General features: G+C 48.5%; 1 protein-coding gene across 6 annotated transcripts in view; it reads right to left on the bottom strand.

Annotated features, from left to right (window-relative positions):
• Positions 1-582: 582 nt before the first annotated feature.
• ENTPD6 (ectonucleoside triphosphate diphosphohydrolase 6) overlaps positions 583-16,016 on the bottom strand; it is a 227,917-nt gene continuing 212,483 nt past the window's right edge. For all 6 annotated transcript variants that reach the window (XM_085612057.1, XM_085612054.1, XM_085612058.1 and 3 more), the window contains exon 14: positions 583-1,482. In XM_085612057.1, coding sequence (XP_085468183.1) covers positions 1,393-1,482 — 90 coding nt within the window. In that variant the 3' untranslated portion in view covers positions 583-1,392. The remainder of the gene's footprint in view (positions 1,483-16,016) is intronic.

Raw genomic sequence — 16,016 nt, 5'->3', positions numbered from 1 at the left:
CCAAGACTCTTGTTTTCTGGTCTTCTATTCTCTGGCCACTCTCAGATAGTCAGTACCTCACCCCATAACAAATTAATACAATTTTTTTTTTTTTGCAGATTTTATAGCGCAAACACGACCCCAAGAAATTGGAACGCTTTACATGAGCACCGGTTACGTTACACAAGGACACATTCATTTTTTTGGCAGGCATGGGGAGATTAAGTGATTTGCCCAGAATCACAGGATGTGAACGCGACCCCGAGGCTCGAACCTTGGTTTTCCAGCTCCAAAGTCGGCAATGTAGCCGTCAGACCACATCCTCTCCCCATACTGAAAATAGTAAGATGCTATGAGCATGGTAAACAACAGTGGAAGTAAAAGAAATGAAAACTTAGAGATGGACGTACAATGCTCACACATCCCGATATAATCTGACATTTAAGTGACTGAACATAACAATTGCAAAAATACCACTTTCCTTCATTGCAGCACCATTGATTTTGTTGGCGAGAAGACACGGCCAGGTGGTGTAGATTTCTGTCTTAATCAACTCTCTTGATGTTGCTTTGGACCACAGAGCACAAACAGAATATTCTTAAAATGGTGCATTTTCAGATTCTTTTTTTGTTTTTTTAAAGACAAACTTTCATTTACAAATAAAGTGTATTCATTAGTCTCATACATTCGTCCTCTAAAGTGGGACTACATGCCCTCCTAACAGTACAAATCATGATGCTTTCAAGGACTATTTACGCTACCATCCCATTCATTGCTGTAGTAGGCTGTACGCCACAGTTTTTTGCCACACGGTGGCAATGACTTTGTGCTAACATCCACTATGCTTTAACTTCAACAGGTTATTCTGCAAACTCGCAAGTCTACCGTGGACGTTCAAGTGAGAGCATTTAAATACATAGAGGGACGGTTGAGAAGTGCTTTGTAACAAAAAATAGGGGGATAACATTTGTATAGAAGCAGAGGCTTCGTAGTCATGGTTTGAAGTTCTCCGGCCTCAATCATCGAACATTTACATATGGCCACGAGTCCTTTAAGTGCAAAATGAAGAGCTTTCAGTAAGCAGAGTAACTCTTTCTTTAGACCTTCTAAGTGACTTGCAAACTGAGTTAACGCTTAGTCAAACACAAGTACTCAAAAATGTCTTGGCTTTACTATAGTAAAAGTTCAACTGCCGGTTCTCCTTTCCATTTCCTTTCACAGGGCAGTTTCAAAGCACGTTTGGCAAACAGTCACATGGCGTCCTTTCCACAGTGGAGATGCTTTCTTCTCGTGAACCAGATAAATAACAGCATTGTTTAAGAAAAACCCTAACAGAGCAGTCTGATCGCCTAGTCGTGTGCAGTCTTCTGCGTTCTACAATTGTAGGGCACGTCTCTGAAGGCGTTACGATTTTCAGTAACGAAGTCCATTGATTGAATCAATATAGTGGAAGGTAGCCCCTAGTGCCCAGCTGGTTTCTACATCATTAATTTTCCGGGCAAGCTAAAAACAAAAAGTGAAAAAATAAAAATACATAATAAGGGTTCAATCTTTTCATACAAGGGCAATTAAGCAACCACTGGTTTTACAATATTACAGTCAAAATAATAGATTTCAAGAAGTTCCATCTATACATAGACACAACAGTACAATACCTCTCCCACCTCTTTCACTTGTAAATTACAGTCCTTGATAATGACCTTTGATACAGTTCAGCGTCACTTGACAAACAATGCCCCATAGAAATGTTATCTGTCTGCTACATTAAAGATTGCTGTACAGAATTGTACCAAACTTGATAGGAAGAGTGTTAGGTAAAATATAAGAGAGTTTTGTTTTAGTTTGGCATCAATTTGTTCAGTATCTTTTGAGAAAATCAAATCAATAAATAAAGTGGTTCACGAACCAAAAAGAATCCCATTGACTGAGAAGACCTAAAATGTTTGCTTTGGCAGCCCAGAAGGTCTGACATTTTAGCAATATGAGGGAAACCGACAGAGGCGTGAAAAATGACACCTTACTTTAAAAACTGTTTAAAAACCATGTCACACCCAAGAATCATGTTTGCCAAACTATATTTAAAAATGCACATCACGGCCTACAATTTTTAGCCCCCCAAAACTTCACATGAGCAGGTGCCTTTTCAGCCTAAGTGTGTACAACATTGTTTTACATATAAAGTGACTGGGTAGGGTGACTGGGTAGGGTTCAACACCCCTCCCATTACTGGACAGCCTTGTACTAGGGAAGTTGCTGACATCAGGAGGAGGCAAAAAGTATCACAGGAGGTCCCAGACTTCAGAACCCAGACAGTTACCCTGGTGAATGTGTTAATGGACGTCTTTGTAGTATTCTGGCAGATGTCCAACGCCAGAACACCCCTCACCTATGGCACAGCGGCAGACTTAGCTCTGGTAGAATCAATGTAAAAGACACCAGAGGGCTACATTTTACCACGGCATAACACATTATATGCACAGGACCCACCATCTGGACAAAGTCTGCTTCTGAATTGCCCTTCCTTTCTTAGTCCTGGCAAAAAAAAAGATGGTCATTTACAAGATAGTCCTTAATCCATTCAAAGAAAAGCTCAGGAGCCTCTCAGGATTTAACAGAAGAAGACTCTACTCCTCATTAGAGGGTTGTGTAAGAGAGAAGAAAGTTGAAAGATGTATGGATTGAACCACATAGAAGGTTGTCCCACCTCCGGCCGAAAGGAAATGGAAGTCTGTAGCACCAATTTGTCAGTGAGGGTGGTCTACGGAGGCTACGCTGACAGTGCCTGCAGTTCATGGACAGGGCACACAGAAGTAGCTGCAATGAGAAAAACCGCACTTATGGTTAACAGCCTCAGAGAACACCTGTGCATAAGTTCAAAAGGAGTGAGAATAAAAATATGAGTACTAAGTTAAGAACCCAATGTGGCACAATAAAGGGCACAGAAGGAAACATGAAGGCCATTTCAGGAAACTCATCAACACAGGTGATTTAAAAATCAAAGTGTGTTCAGGCAAAATGTTAAAAAAGGCTGAGAGGGCTGACGAATATCCTGCAACAATGCCCACAGTAAGGCATTAAAGTCCAGTGATAAAAGAAACAACAGTACATCAGAAAACTTCGCCTGAAATGGGTTGACCAGATAGTCTTCCCACTAGGCCACAAATTTCAGTCTTCTCAATAGGCCACAAATGTCAGAGAGCAACTGTGCATGGGCTCGAAGGTCATAACACATCAAAAAAATTAGAACCAAGTTAAGGTCCCATTGGGGCATAAAGAAGGGTTTAGGTGAAACATGTTGGAGTCCTTTCAGGAAACTGGTCACAAGTGACTTGAATATGGAGGGCTGACCCGGAAACTTTAAGAAAGCAAAAAGGGCAAAGCTTTGCCGGCCTACAGATAGAACAAACAGCATTACCTCGGACAAAGGTGCAAAAAGAGTTCAACATGCTTTTCAGCACACTAAGCCACAAGCTTGTCCTGATGGCAGGTGTATACAGTCTTTGTTGATGGACACCTGGCTTCCAGTATAACTTTACACTTTCGAGGGAAGATCAAAAACTGTCAACTGCAGCTGCTCAGTCTCCACGCATAAAGGCAGAGATTGAGCAGGTTTGAGTGTAGAACCCTGCCCGGTTTAGCTGTGACAGAAGATCCTCCCGAAGGGGCAGCCTGACAGAAGGAACGATGCTCATTCTCAGGAGTTCAGGATACCACACTCTCCGTGCACGATCCTTAGTCACAAAGATGACTTGGCTCAGTCTGTCCTGATCTTCTTCAGAACTCGAGGCAGGAGTGACAGACAGGAAGGTGTACAGCAGTCCTGAGCCAGACTTGAGATGAAAGGCATCTCCAAGCGAGAGCTGCCTTGAAAAGTCCATAGCGCAAAAGCGCTGACATTGCACATTCTTGGCGGTGGCGAACAGATCTAACCTAGGTCCTCCCCAGTTGCAGGAGACACCTTGTACCACCTCTGGCTGGAGAAGCCATTCGTGATCCGCTAGGCATCGATGGCTGAGTTAGTCCACCCTGTCGCTTAGAGAACCCGCCAGGTGTTGTATGACCAGGAAAATGTCCTGATGTTCCACAAATGTCTAGTCACAGAGCCTCATGACAGAGGGTCCACAACCTCACCCGCTCTGTTTGTGGGAATACCACACTGCGGTGGTGTTGTTTGTGAACACCTGAACCAACCAACCAACGGGCCAGAAACGCAAGGTACGCAGGAAAGGAACTTCTTGATTTTTCCCAGGCCAAAGGGAGCTGTTGTACTTTTGATTTGATTAAAAATCAAGCACATGAAAAACAACACTGTGCCTGTGGCTTTGCGCTCCCACCACAAAAGATGGTCAAAGTGCTTCAAATTCCCAGAAACAACTATGAGGCAAGGTTGTTACAACCCCCAGACCAAATAAAAGCCTGCTGAGGCCTCATTAACATCAGATCCATTGCCAAACATAAGTATGAGGTAGCAGACACCATATCATCATATAAGCTAGATGTCCTGTTCCTCACGGAAACCTGGGCGGACGTGGCCTCAGACCCGGATTTTGTGGTAGCAGCTCCGCAGGGTTCCTATCATTTAGGGTAGTCAGGCCAATAAGAGGGGAGGGGGAGTGGCTGTAATCTACAGGGAGAAGTTCGAAGCCACCTTCTCACCAGCTCCCACACCTTACTGTGAAGCATTCCATTTCACCTTAGCAGCTGATGCTAAAAAACCTTTAGGTGCATTGTTCTCTATCGTCCCCCAGGCACCAGAAGTACGTTTACCAGCAACCTAGATGTGCTCATGGAACCCAACCTCTCCACCATTTAGTTCACCATTCTGGGCGATTTTAATGTTTATCTGGAAGATAAGGGGGATAAAGACACCAGTTTTCTGCTAGAGACCCTAGACCTATCTCAATTGGTGCACAAGCCCACTCATGAGGCAGGACACACGCTGGATGGCATTTTTACATCCGTATCAGGCCTAAAAATAAATGACGCTCACCCTCTCACGTGGACAGACCACTCTTTAGTCACATTCAACTACACTATCCCTAAAGGAGGAGTAGCTGATTCTCACCCAGAAACATACAAGGCCTGGAACAAGGCTGATAAAGCCATGCTTCGCATTCAACTGGATAGGACACGGCCTCCGTTAAATATGTCCCTAGACTTAGCAGCTAGTGAATATACGGATTGGCTTAATAAAGCAATTGGGGCCACGGTACCCACCAGAACATTTTCAGGGAACCGCAGCTTACCTTCAGCCACTTGGTTTACTGAGGCCTTACGGCAGGAAAAACAAAAATGCTGTAGACTAGAAAGAAGCTGGAGAACAAAATATGATACATCAGACAAAGGCATTTATAAAGCGGCGTTAAATCAATACAAAACTCTGCTGATCGCAGAAAAAAGTGCATGTTTTACGAGGCAGATTGAAAAAGCGAAGAACTCCTCCAAAGAACTGTTCAGGGTAGTAGAGAAGCTTTCCTCTCTGCCAAAGCAAAAATGCACTAAGAACAACAACAGTTTTTGTGAGGTAATTGCTGATGCTTTAGAAATAAAGTAAAAAATATCTATGATTCTTTTAAAGTATTCCCACTCCGATTCCTATTGACATAGGCCCATGCGCAGATCCCAATGATAAGACTTTTCACAGCTTCTCGCTGGTTAACACGGAACTAGTGGAAAAACATATCTATGAAACCAAATCTGGTACCCTCTAGATCCTTGTCCTCCCGCTTTTTTGTTTTAAAGAGATATCCAAGGAAGTTAGCCCTTTGCTTACAGAAATCTTTAACAATATGTTCATTTCAGGCACCTTTCCGTCCATGTGGAAGGACGCGTCAATACTGCCTCTGATATAAAAAAAAAACCAATCTAGATGACTCTGACCCCAATAACTATCACCCGATATCTAGATTGCCACTCCCAGCAAAAATTGTGGAGAAAATTATGAACAAGCAGCTATCCCAGTGCATACAAGAAAATGACTTACTTGATCCCTCCCAATTTGGCTTTCGCCCAGAACAGTACAGAAACACCACTAATTAAAGCCACCGAAGAGATCATGAAGGTGATGGATAATTGGGGCGCTGAAACCCTCATCTTCCTTGATCTCTCGGCGGCCTTCGATACTGTGGATCATAACCTACTGCTAGCACGGCTGGAAACGCTAGGGTTCAAGGGCCGGGCACTAGCCCTGCTGTCCTCTTTTCTAAAGGATAGGAGACAAATGGTGGCACTAGGCCAGTCCAAATCAACACCTTATGTCCTCCCATGAAGGCTCCCACAGGGCTCGTCTCTTAGCCCTGCACTTTTTAACATTTATGTTTCAGAACTTGCCCCGTTGATTCAAGACTTTGGCTTTAGCCTTACTTCATTCGCCGATGACACCCAGATGGTGGTTGCCGAAATCAAGCCTCCCCATCATTGCAGCTTCAAAGCTGCATGGTGGAAATAAATAGATGGATGGGAAATCACAGTCTTAGGCTCAATTCAGGGAAAACCGAAGTGGTAATCTTTGGGGATTTGCAACCCAGATGGGACGACCTTTGGTGACAGTCGGATATGGGGGAACCGCCAAAACCAGTCAAGAAGTCAAAAAACTTGGGGCTGCTGATTGATAATGAACTCACCTTATCTCAGAAGACCAATGCCATCGTATCTACATCCTTTTTTCTGATTAAAAAAATAGAAGAAGGTTCTACCTTATATTCTTGACTAATCCAAAAGGGCAGTAGTGACTACACTTGTGCAGTCAAAGCTAGACTACTGTAATGGACTTTACCTTAATATGCAGAAGCAATACCTAAGAAAACTCCAGATGATTCAAAACGTATCTGCAAGACTTCTTCTAAATATCCCTAAATATGAGTCGGTAACTAAGGAAATTTGAAGACTTCACTGGCTCCCGGTGGCGCAGCGCATTACGTTCAAAGGGCTATGTCCTGCTTACAAGGCCTTAAACGACTCCGGACCAATGTTTCTCAAGAAGCTTTTCACCTAGTATCACCCAGCAAGACAACTGCGCTCTTCTGATGCCGGACTCTTGATGGTTCCCAGGATCCGAACCTTATGCTGGGGAGGTGTAGTATCTTGTAAGGCACAGCAAAATTATGGAATAAGTTACCATTTTCTAAAAGAAATGCCGGCTCTCTCACCACTTTCAGAAAGGACCTAAAGTCATGGCTTTTTCAGAACTAGCTGGTTCCTCTAGGGCTCACCACTGTCTAAGCGCCAAGACACCTCCGGGTATTTGTGCGCTCAATAAGTTTTATAAACATAAAATAACATAACATAACCTTCCACCTGGAGAACAACAACGACCGCAACACCACCACCCTGCTCGCCAACCTCGCCAACCTCGGACTCAAGCAGCTGGTGACCACCCCCACCCACCTCGCCGGACACACACTCGACGCTGTCTTCTCATCCAGCAAGGACATCGGCTTCAGCCACGCCACCGGACTCCACTGGACGGACCACAGCTGCGTCCACTTCACCTTCAGAAGATCCACGATCCACCACCACCAGCATCAGGCTGCTTGAAGAAACTGGAACAAGATCACAGCAGACCAGCTTGCCGCTTCCCTGAGCCAGCACCCTCCCGCCAGCTCAGCGAACCCCAGCCAGGCCGCCGACAACCTCACGAAGTGGATCAGCGACTGCGCAGACGACCTCGCCCCACTGAGGACCCCGCCTAGCAGACCCGGCAGCAAGAAGGCCCCATGGTTCACCGACGAACTCAAGAGCTCCAAGAAGAACTGCTGAGCCCTCGAGAAAGCCTGGAGAAGGGAGCCACCACCGGACAACATGACCACCCTCAAGCTCGCCACCCGGAAGCACCATCAACTGATCCACGCCACCAAAAAAACAGCATTCAAGGACCGGCTGGACAACAATGCGCACAACAGCAAGGAACTCTTCAACATCGTGAAAGAGCTCTCCAACCCAAACGCCGGAAACAACGACATCACCCCGTCACAAGACCTCTGCAACTCCCTCGCCTCCTACTTCCACAACAAGATCGCTGACATACACAACAGCTTCAGCCCACAAACAACGCTCCCCACGACCGCACCAACGCCCCCCACCACCACCCTCAGCGCCTGGACCCAGATCAACACAGAAGACACCATCTGCACGATGAACTCTATCCACTCCGGATCTCCGACCGACCCCTGCCCCCACCACGTCTTCAACAAGGCCGACGCTGTCATCGCACCCCACCTGCGGGACATCATCAACACCTCCTTTGACACCGCCACCTTCCCGGAGAGCTGGAAGCACGCCGAACTCAGCGCTCTACTAAAGAAACCAACAGCGGACCCCACCAAACTCAAGAATTACCGCCCCATCTCGCTCCTCCCGTTTCCAGCCAAAGTCATCGAGAAGACCGTCAACAAGCAGCTGGCCGCCTTCCTCGAGACGAATGGATCCCTCAACCCCTCACAGTCTGGCTTCCGAGCCAACCACAGCACCGAGACCGCCCTCATCGCTGCCACTGATGACATCCGAGCCCTGCTGGACAACGGTGAAACAGCGGCCCTCATCCTCCTAGACCTCTCCGCGGCGTTCGACACTGTTTGCCACCGCACCCTAGTGCAGCGCCTCAGCAACATCGGAATCCAGGAGAAGGCACTGGAGTGGATCATCTCCTTCCTCGCTGGAAGGACACAGAGAGTCCGCCTACCACCGTTCAGATCTGCAGCCACAGAAGTCATCTGCGGCGTTCCCCAGGGCTCCTCGCTCAGCCCCACTCTCTTCAACGTCTACATGAGCCCCCTTGCGGCCATCACACGCCAACACAACCTCAACATCATCTTCTACGCCGACGACACCCAGCTGATCCTCTCCCTGACCAACGACCCCGCCGCCGCCAGAACCAACCTCCACGAAGGGATGAAAGACGTAGCCGAGTGGATGACGACCAGCCGCCTAAAACTGAACTCAGACAAGACGGAAGTCCTCATCCTGGGCTCCTCGCCCTCCGCCTGGGACGACTCCTGGTGGCCCCCCGCCCTGGGCACCGCACCGAAACCGACAGACCACGCCCGCAACCTGGGCTTCATCCTGGACTCCTCCCTCTCCATGACCAGACAAGTCAACGCCGTCTCCGCGTCCTGTTTCAACATCCTGCGCATGCTACGGAAGATCTTCCGGTGGATCCCCACCGAGACCAGGAAGACGGTCACCCAGGCACTCGTCACCAGCCGACTGGACTACGGCAACGCCCTCTACGCTGGAACCACCGCCATGCTCCAGAAGAGACTCCAGCGGATCCAGAACGCCTCAGCCAGACTAATCCTCGACATCCTCCGACGCAGCCACATCTCCGGACATCTGAGAGACCTGCACTGGCTCCCCGTCAACAAGAGAATCACCTTCCGTCTCCTCACCCACGCACACAAAGCCCTACACGACCAAGGCCCGAGCTCCCTCAACAACCGCCTCAACTTCTACGCTCCCAAACGCCACCTCCGATCGACCAACCACGCCCTCGCCGCCATCCCCCGCATCCGAAGAGCGACAACAGGAGGAAGGTCCTTCTCCTACCTGGCCGCCAAGACCTGGAACACCCTCCCGACCGACCTTCGTCTGACCCAAGACCACCTCTCCTTCAGGAAAAAGCTCAAGACCTGGCTGTTCGAGCAGTAGCGGCACCCCCCCCCCCCCCCCCCCCCCCCCAAGCGCCTTGAGACCCTCCGGGTGAGTAGTGCGCTGTATAAATGCCTTGATTGATTGAACCTCCCCTTGATTGAGGTGAGGAAGGCTTTCAATGCAGGTCGGCATGCTTTATGTGAAGCTAAGACTTGCCGGAGACCAGAGTCCTCTGATCTCCACATCTCCCAGATCGCCATCTCAACCCAGAAGGGATGCTCTTTCACCACTATGAAATCTGGGAGGGAAAGGAAGAGCAGTCTGCTGCTCACCCAATCGCAGTTCATCAGCAACCACTGCAGGTTTTTTACAGTTCCCTCTTATATCTGGGCCATTTCAGAGAGATTCTGCTGATGCTGCGCCCACAGGAGTTTCAGGTCCGACTGCAGAGCCCACGTATGCCAACAGGATGCAGGAGACCATGAGACCATGAGACCCAGCTGCCTCAGATTCCATCTCCCCGAATTCAGGGTAGAGGCTGAAACATTCGAAGCATAGCCTGAATATGCTTGTCTTGTCACTCCGATAGCAGGCCTGTAACTGCACTGTCCAGAATGGCTCAGACGAAGGGAGCATCTGAGAGGGAGTCAGGTGTGACTTTGGGCCATCTATAGTGAACCCCAGTAAATGCAGGTGGTCTGCCGTAGCCTGAAGGTTGGTTATGACTGCCTGGGACAATCCCACTTTCAACAGCCAGTCATTGAGGTAGAGGGAAGACTGGAAGCCATGACCGCCACAGAGAGGCAGCTACCACCGCCATCACCTTCATGAACACCTGAGGGGCACTGGGAAAGCCAAAGGGGTGCACAGCAAACTGTAAGTGCTCATGGTCTGCTGTGAATCGCGAGTAATGTCTGTGGTCCCGAAGGATGGTTTTATGGAAATATGCACCCAAAGTGCTACCATCAAGTCTCCAGGGTTCAGGACAGACAGGACCCGAGCCAACAAGAGCATTTTGAATTTCTCCCTTTTCACAAATTAGTTGAGAGGGCGTAGGTCTAGTATAAGGCAGAGGTCTCTATCTTTCTTTGGCACCAGAAACTAGCGGGAATAGCAACCACAACCTACTTCTGATGTTGGCACCCTCTAAATAGCTCCTTTGGCCAGAAGAGCCTATACTCCCTGATGCAAAATGTAGAAGTGGCCCTCTGTCAGCTGGGCGGAAGATGGTGGCATGGGCTGCGGGGTGTCTGTGCATGGAAGGGTGTAACCTCACTGAACAATTTGGAGTATCGGTTCTGTCTGATCGGGGCAGGTGGTACCGGATTCTGCTGCTGGCCAGTTGCCCATGATGGTGAAAGGGCAGATTGAAGGGGTTTGCAGGCTGCAGCTGCCTTTGTGGGTGAGGGGCAGACTAGGCAGGTCTCCGGTCTTATTTCCCACGAAGCTTGTGGAAATGGCATCTGAGGCCACAGAAGTACTGGGGGGGTCGGGTCTGCTGCTTGTGGTGTTTGAGCAGGAAAGGACATGTCAGATAGCACCTAATGGAGCCATGGAAGGGGCGAAAGGCAGAATGGGGCTGGTGTGGCGCCATGGTGAGTTCCAATGACCAGTGTGGTTGCCCTGCTGCCCTTAAAGCACTCAAGCACCAAATCTGCCTTATAGCCAACCAAGTGTCATCGACGGGTATGTCAATAAGGGAAGTCTGGACATCTCCCCAAAAGCCCGTTGATCTCAGACAGACGTGGCGATGAGGTACCACTGACAAAGCCATCGCTCTAACAAGCGAGTCTGTTGTGTCCATTCCGCAGAGTATCATGAACTTTGCTCTGTCCCTGCCATCGTCAGTAGCCCGAGACAGGATGGCACAAGTCTCTTGTGAGCCCACAGGTATTACTTGCACAACAGAGTCACAAACTGTGGGAGAATTCCAGCTCAAGAGGCACACAGTGTTCCCGAATCACAGTGCAAGGCTGGTGGAAGAGAAGAGAAAATGCTCTTTGCCGAAGGTGTCCAGCCTCTTGGATCCCCTATCCTATGGTGAGGTAAGGTAGGAGCCAGGGTTGACCTTGGAAGTGGAGCCCTGGATGACCAGGCTCTCCGGGGTGGGATGGTGGGTGAGGAAAGCTGGGTCCCCAGGAGCGAGGCGATGGTGACTGGCAATGGTTCTGTGCACATGAGCGCCTGTGCAGAGCTTGGCCCAGGCCCTAAGCAGGATAAAAGTGAGGGCTTGATTTAAGGGGAGAAGAAGTTCAATGGGACCTATTCCAGCAAGAAGCACCCCTGTCATGGTTTTAGTCTTGACTGTCACCCAGGGCAGCTAAGGTCCAGGAGCTCAGCTGCCCTCGTTACCACCATGGCAAAGAAGCCCCTTTCTCTCTCGCCATACCAGAAGGAGAGATTAGGCCAGTGTCAGGAGAAGTGCCCAAACCACTGGCATCGACCAATTTCTCATAACAGTTATCCTTGGCCAAGGACTCTTCCAGGGAGTCGGGATAACAAAAGGGATCCTCAGATGCACCCTAATCATATTCCTTACAGTGTTTGTCAGAAAAAGGAGGCACTGTCGCCAACCCGGATGGTCTTGGTCAGGTCGGCACCAGAGTGAGAGTGCCAATCTAGCTCAGTATTGTAGTTGGATACAATGGGGTCAGCAGAGCTGGGAACGGCGCTACTGGAATAGACTCAAAGGAAGGTTACGGAATTGCGACCTCAGTCGATTCAGGAATGGATCCAAAGGGCTCAACTGACGCAGAGGGTGAATCTGCCAGTGGGAATCCAGTTGGGGCACTTGCCGAACCCGTGTGGCCCAAAGGCGCTCCAGGTTGGTCGGTTGCCCAAAGATGAGGTGTATGGCCTCATAAAATTCTCTAAGCTGGACAGGGTCGCTTTGGCTCCAGGAAACTCTGGAAGGCATGGAGCGAACCCAGAATCTGGCATCCTGGCGGACGTGTGGGAGAGGGGACCAGATTTGTGGCATCGTTCCCACACCTCATCCAATAACTTAGACCAGTGCAGGAAAGTCGAAAAGTGCTTAGACTTCTTACATTCCTTTTTCTTGTGATATTTACCCAACGATGATTGGAGTGTGACAAAGACCGGTCGGAATGACTCGAAGAGAGGGCCTGGGCCCTTGCTCAAGACCAGAAGCGGTGTGAAGCCATCCTGTGTCAGGGAACCAGGAGCTTTAGGGCACGCTCCAGGACTGCTGTGAAATTCACCGAATGACAGTCGGAGCAGGCTTTGGAGTCCAGAAGCAAATCAGGTGGGGTTCTGTCAAATACATCTGCCTGTGACAGGAACCATAGGGTTTAACTCTCACAGGTTTTTTAGTGGCCATCCCTAACGCACACAGGAAGCTTAACTCAAAAAGAAGTCTGACAAACAGTCAAAAAAAGGTAGTCCAAAAAAGGGACTGAACGTAGCTCTCTCAGGATCTGCACTGATGGCGTGGAAAGAAAGGAATTGATGTCAGCACACTGGTGTGGCACCTTGCTAGGCACATGTCCTTTCTGGCACGGGCAACACCGCTGCAGAGTCTAAGGTAAGGAATCTGTGGCTCGAACTCTCTATCAGATGCAGATGTCATGGATGCAACTCCAGTTCTGAGCCCATTACAGGCAGACATTCGACTTTAGAGCTTACACGTGCCAATGGGCACGGGTAATGACTGGAATGCAAGAGGCAAGGTGGTATAGCAGCTCAGAACCATCCGCAACAGAACACAGGACTGAGTCCAAATCATCAGGATCATAACCTGAATGTCCCAGTCTAGTTGCAGGGGTGAAAAAGCCTTTAAAGCTATAGTGTCCAGGAAAGCCCCATAGATGAAATGCTCTGTGGTGATTTCAGATGGTACTTCAGCTCATTGATAAAGGCCCAAAGAAGAAATACAGGGGGTCCATAAGTGACTGTGGTGACCTCGATTTCAACAGACAATCGTTGAGGTATAGGAATATGTGGTACTCCAACCAGCTAAAATGGGATGTTGCCACTGATCTTACCTTCACCAACACTTTGGGAACTGAGGTGAGACAAAAGGGTAGGACAGCAAACTGAAAGTGTTCTGTTTCTGCCTTAGTGTGGGAAGTATTGTGTTGGAATGGTGCAAGTCCTTTTTGGACTCCAGAGGACAGTTGGCTTGGCTTACTCCTTTTTCTTCTGAAGTTAAGGCAGTCACGCAAGGGGTGCTGCGGGGCTCTTCGTTCAACCCCACCCTTTTTAATATCTTCATGTTCCCATTGGCCTCTTTGGTAAAGCTGTTTTGATGTCAAATCATCTAATATGTCGATGATACGCAGTTGCTTTTTGCGTTCAATGGATCCAACGCATCTATTGAACATCACTTCATGGATTGCATGCATGCAGTCATTGACTGGATGCAAGATAGCCAACTTAAATGCACTTAAATGCAACTCGGAGAAGATGGAAATTATCCCCTTTGGATCTTATCTATCTACCAGGTGGGAAGATCTTAGGCCTCCTAAGCTGTCAGTACTGCGCCCTCCAGCTGCTGTGTTAAAAAACTTAAGGGTGAAGTTAGATGCTGCTCTTTCTATGCGGCCGCAGATCTCAGCAGTGGTAGGCCAATGCTTCGTCATGCTCCGCACCCTCAAAAATTCCTTCTCCCTCCTCCCTTTGGAAGCGAGGAGAGTGTTAGTTCATACTTTTGGTCACTTCACGTCTTGACTACACCAACACCCTCTAGTCAGGAGTTGCAGAGGCATTGGTGAGCCACCTACAGGTGGTCCAAAATGCGGCGGGCAGTATCCTGCGTCTTCCTAGGCATTCGCCCATCTTATCAGGTTTGAAGGTTCTCCACTGTCTGCCTATATGCAAAAGGATATTATTCAAAGCCCTGGTCCTGGATAATAGGCCAAGTGTATCTGGCTAGTCTGTAGTAACTGGCAAACAGATTTGTACAGTATTGTCCTTCCAGAACGCTGTGCTCATCCTCTCCCTCTCTTCTATCGATTCCTCTCTTCAAACGTGTCTGAAGGCGGGGGTAAAGACTTCTCCTTCCTGGCGGCCAAAGCCTGGCCATGTGATCTGCATCGGATTTCCCTCGAGACTGCATTCCGTAGGAGACTAAAACCCTGGCTTTTCTCAGTGAGACAGTAAGGTGTGTATTAGTAGGTGTGTACCTAAAGGTTTTTGTGCCCTCTCTAGCACCGGGAAACTCCGGGAACATCTTTGGGGCTGCAGGATAGTTACACGAAGGTATGCATCCTGCAAGTCCTTGTGCATCATCCAGTACCTTGATCAAGGGCAGAGAGGATCTGGCACAGAGGAAAGTGTAAAAGAACCGAAATTCTAGAATCATCTGAACAAGTCATCCTATTTGATTACTAAAAGTAGTGAGAATGGCATCCTTTTGCTCCCCAGGGGCTCTCTCTATGGTCCCTCTGGCCAACAGTGACTGAACGTCTTGTGCGAGGATGAAGGCATTATGAGGAAAGGTCTTAGTGGGACTAGGAGGTACATGGGGGGCAATAGGAACTGGAGAGTGTAACCATGCAGAACAATCTGCAGATCTCACCAATCTAAGGTAACTGCAAGCCAGACGGGTAGAAACACCCATACCCCCCCACTAGCTGCAACCAATCAAAGAATTTCGAAATTGGAGCAGGTTAGCTGCAGTTGTGGCAGGGAAAGAGGAATGCTGTCCATGCTGCTGGGTGTGGCTACTGCCGTCACCATGTCTCTTAAAACCACAAAGGGACAGTGAGAGTTATTGCAAAGAATGCTAGGGCTGCACCTGGCAATATGCTAGGATTAGCAAGTGCGCTCTCAATTTCTGATATAGTTAGTGGAATTGACAGGCTGGTGATGACAAGTTAAACAAACAAGTTGTAACACCACTTTCCTTGAAACACTCTGAAGCAGAATGGCCCTTTTCTTCAAATAGTCAGGATCCTTCAAAAGGCATATATATAAGAGATACCTGTAAGTCCCCAAAACATCCCGTGGCACATATCTAGAGTTAAAGTTGCATTACACTAGGGCCCATGGCAACACCTACACAATCTGTTGTGTCCAGACCAACTCTCAACAAAGTACTTAGCCACATCCTGACCATCATGGACTGGCTGTGCAAAGGCATTTCTGAATTTCTCTGGAACAGCTGGCAAGATCTCACTGGCCATATCGCAGAGGGCATGTGTGTAATTCCCAAACGGGCACACCATAATCAGGGACCTCAATGCCAAAATGGCAGAGGAGAAAATCCCCTTACTAAATACCCCAATATGCTTCAATTCGCTGTTCAGTAGTGCCATGGGACAACATGAGGGATGACCTTGCTGGTAGAAGCCTCAACCAAAAATTTCTCTAGGCTGGGTGCTGGATGAAAAAGATGGGTGTCCAGGAGCACCCCATGGAGCCTTGCTAATGGGTGACTCACCGGCAGGGCTCACCAGGGTTTTGACAAGATTGCTGTAAAAGTATCA

Source organism: Triturus cristatus, chromosome 6, assembly GCF_964204655.1.
Source record: "Triturus cristatus chromosome 6, aTriCri1.1, whole genome shotgun sequence".
In the NCBI taxonomy this organism is placed as follows: domain Eukaryota; kingdom Metazoa; phylum Chordata; class Amphibia; order Caudata; family Salamandridae; genus Triturus; species Triturus cristatus.
Note: the sequence above shows the minus strand (reverse complement) of the source record. Positions and strands in the feature narration are given on the sequence as shown.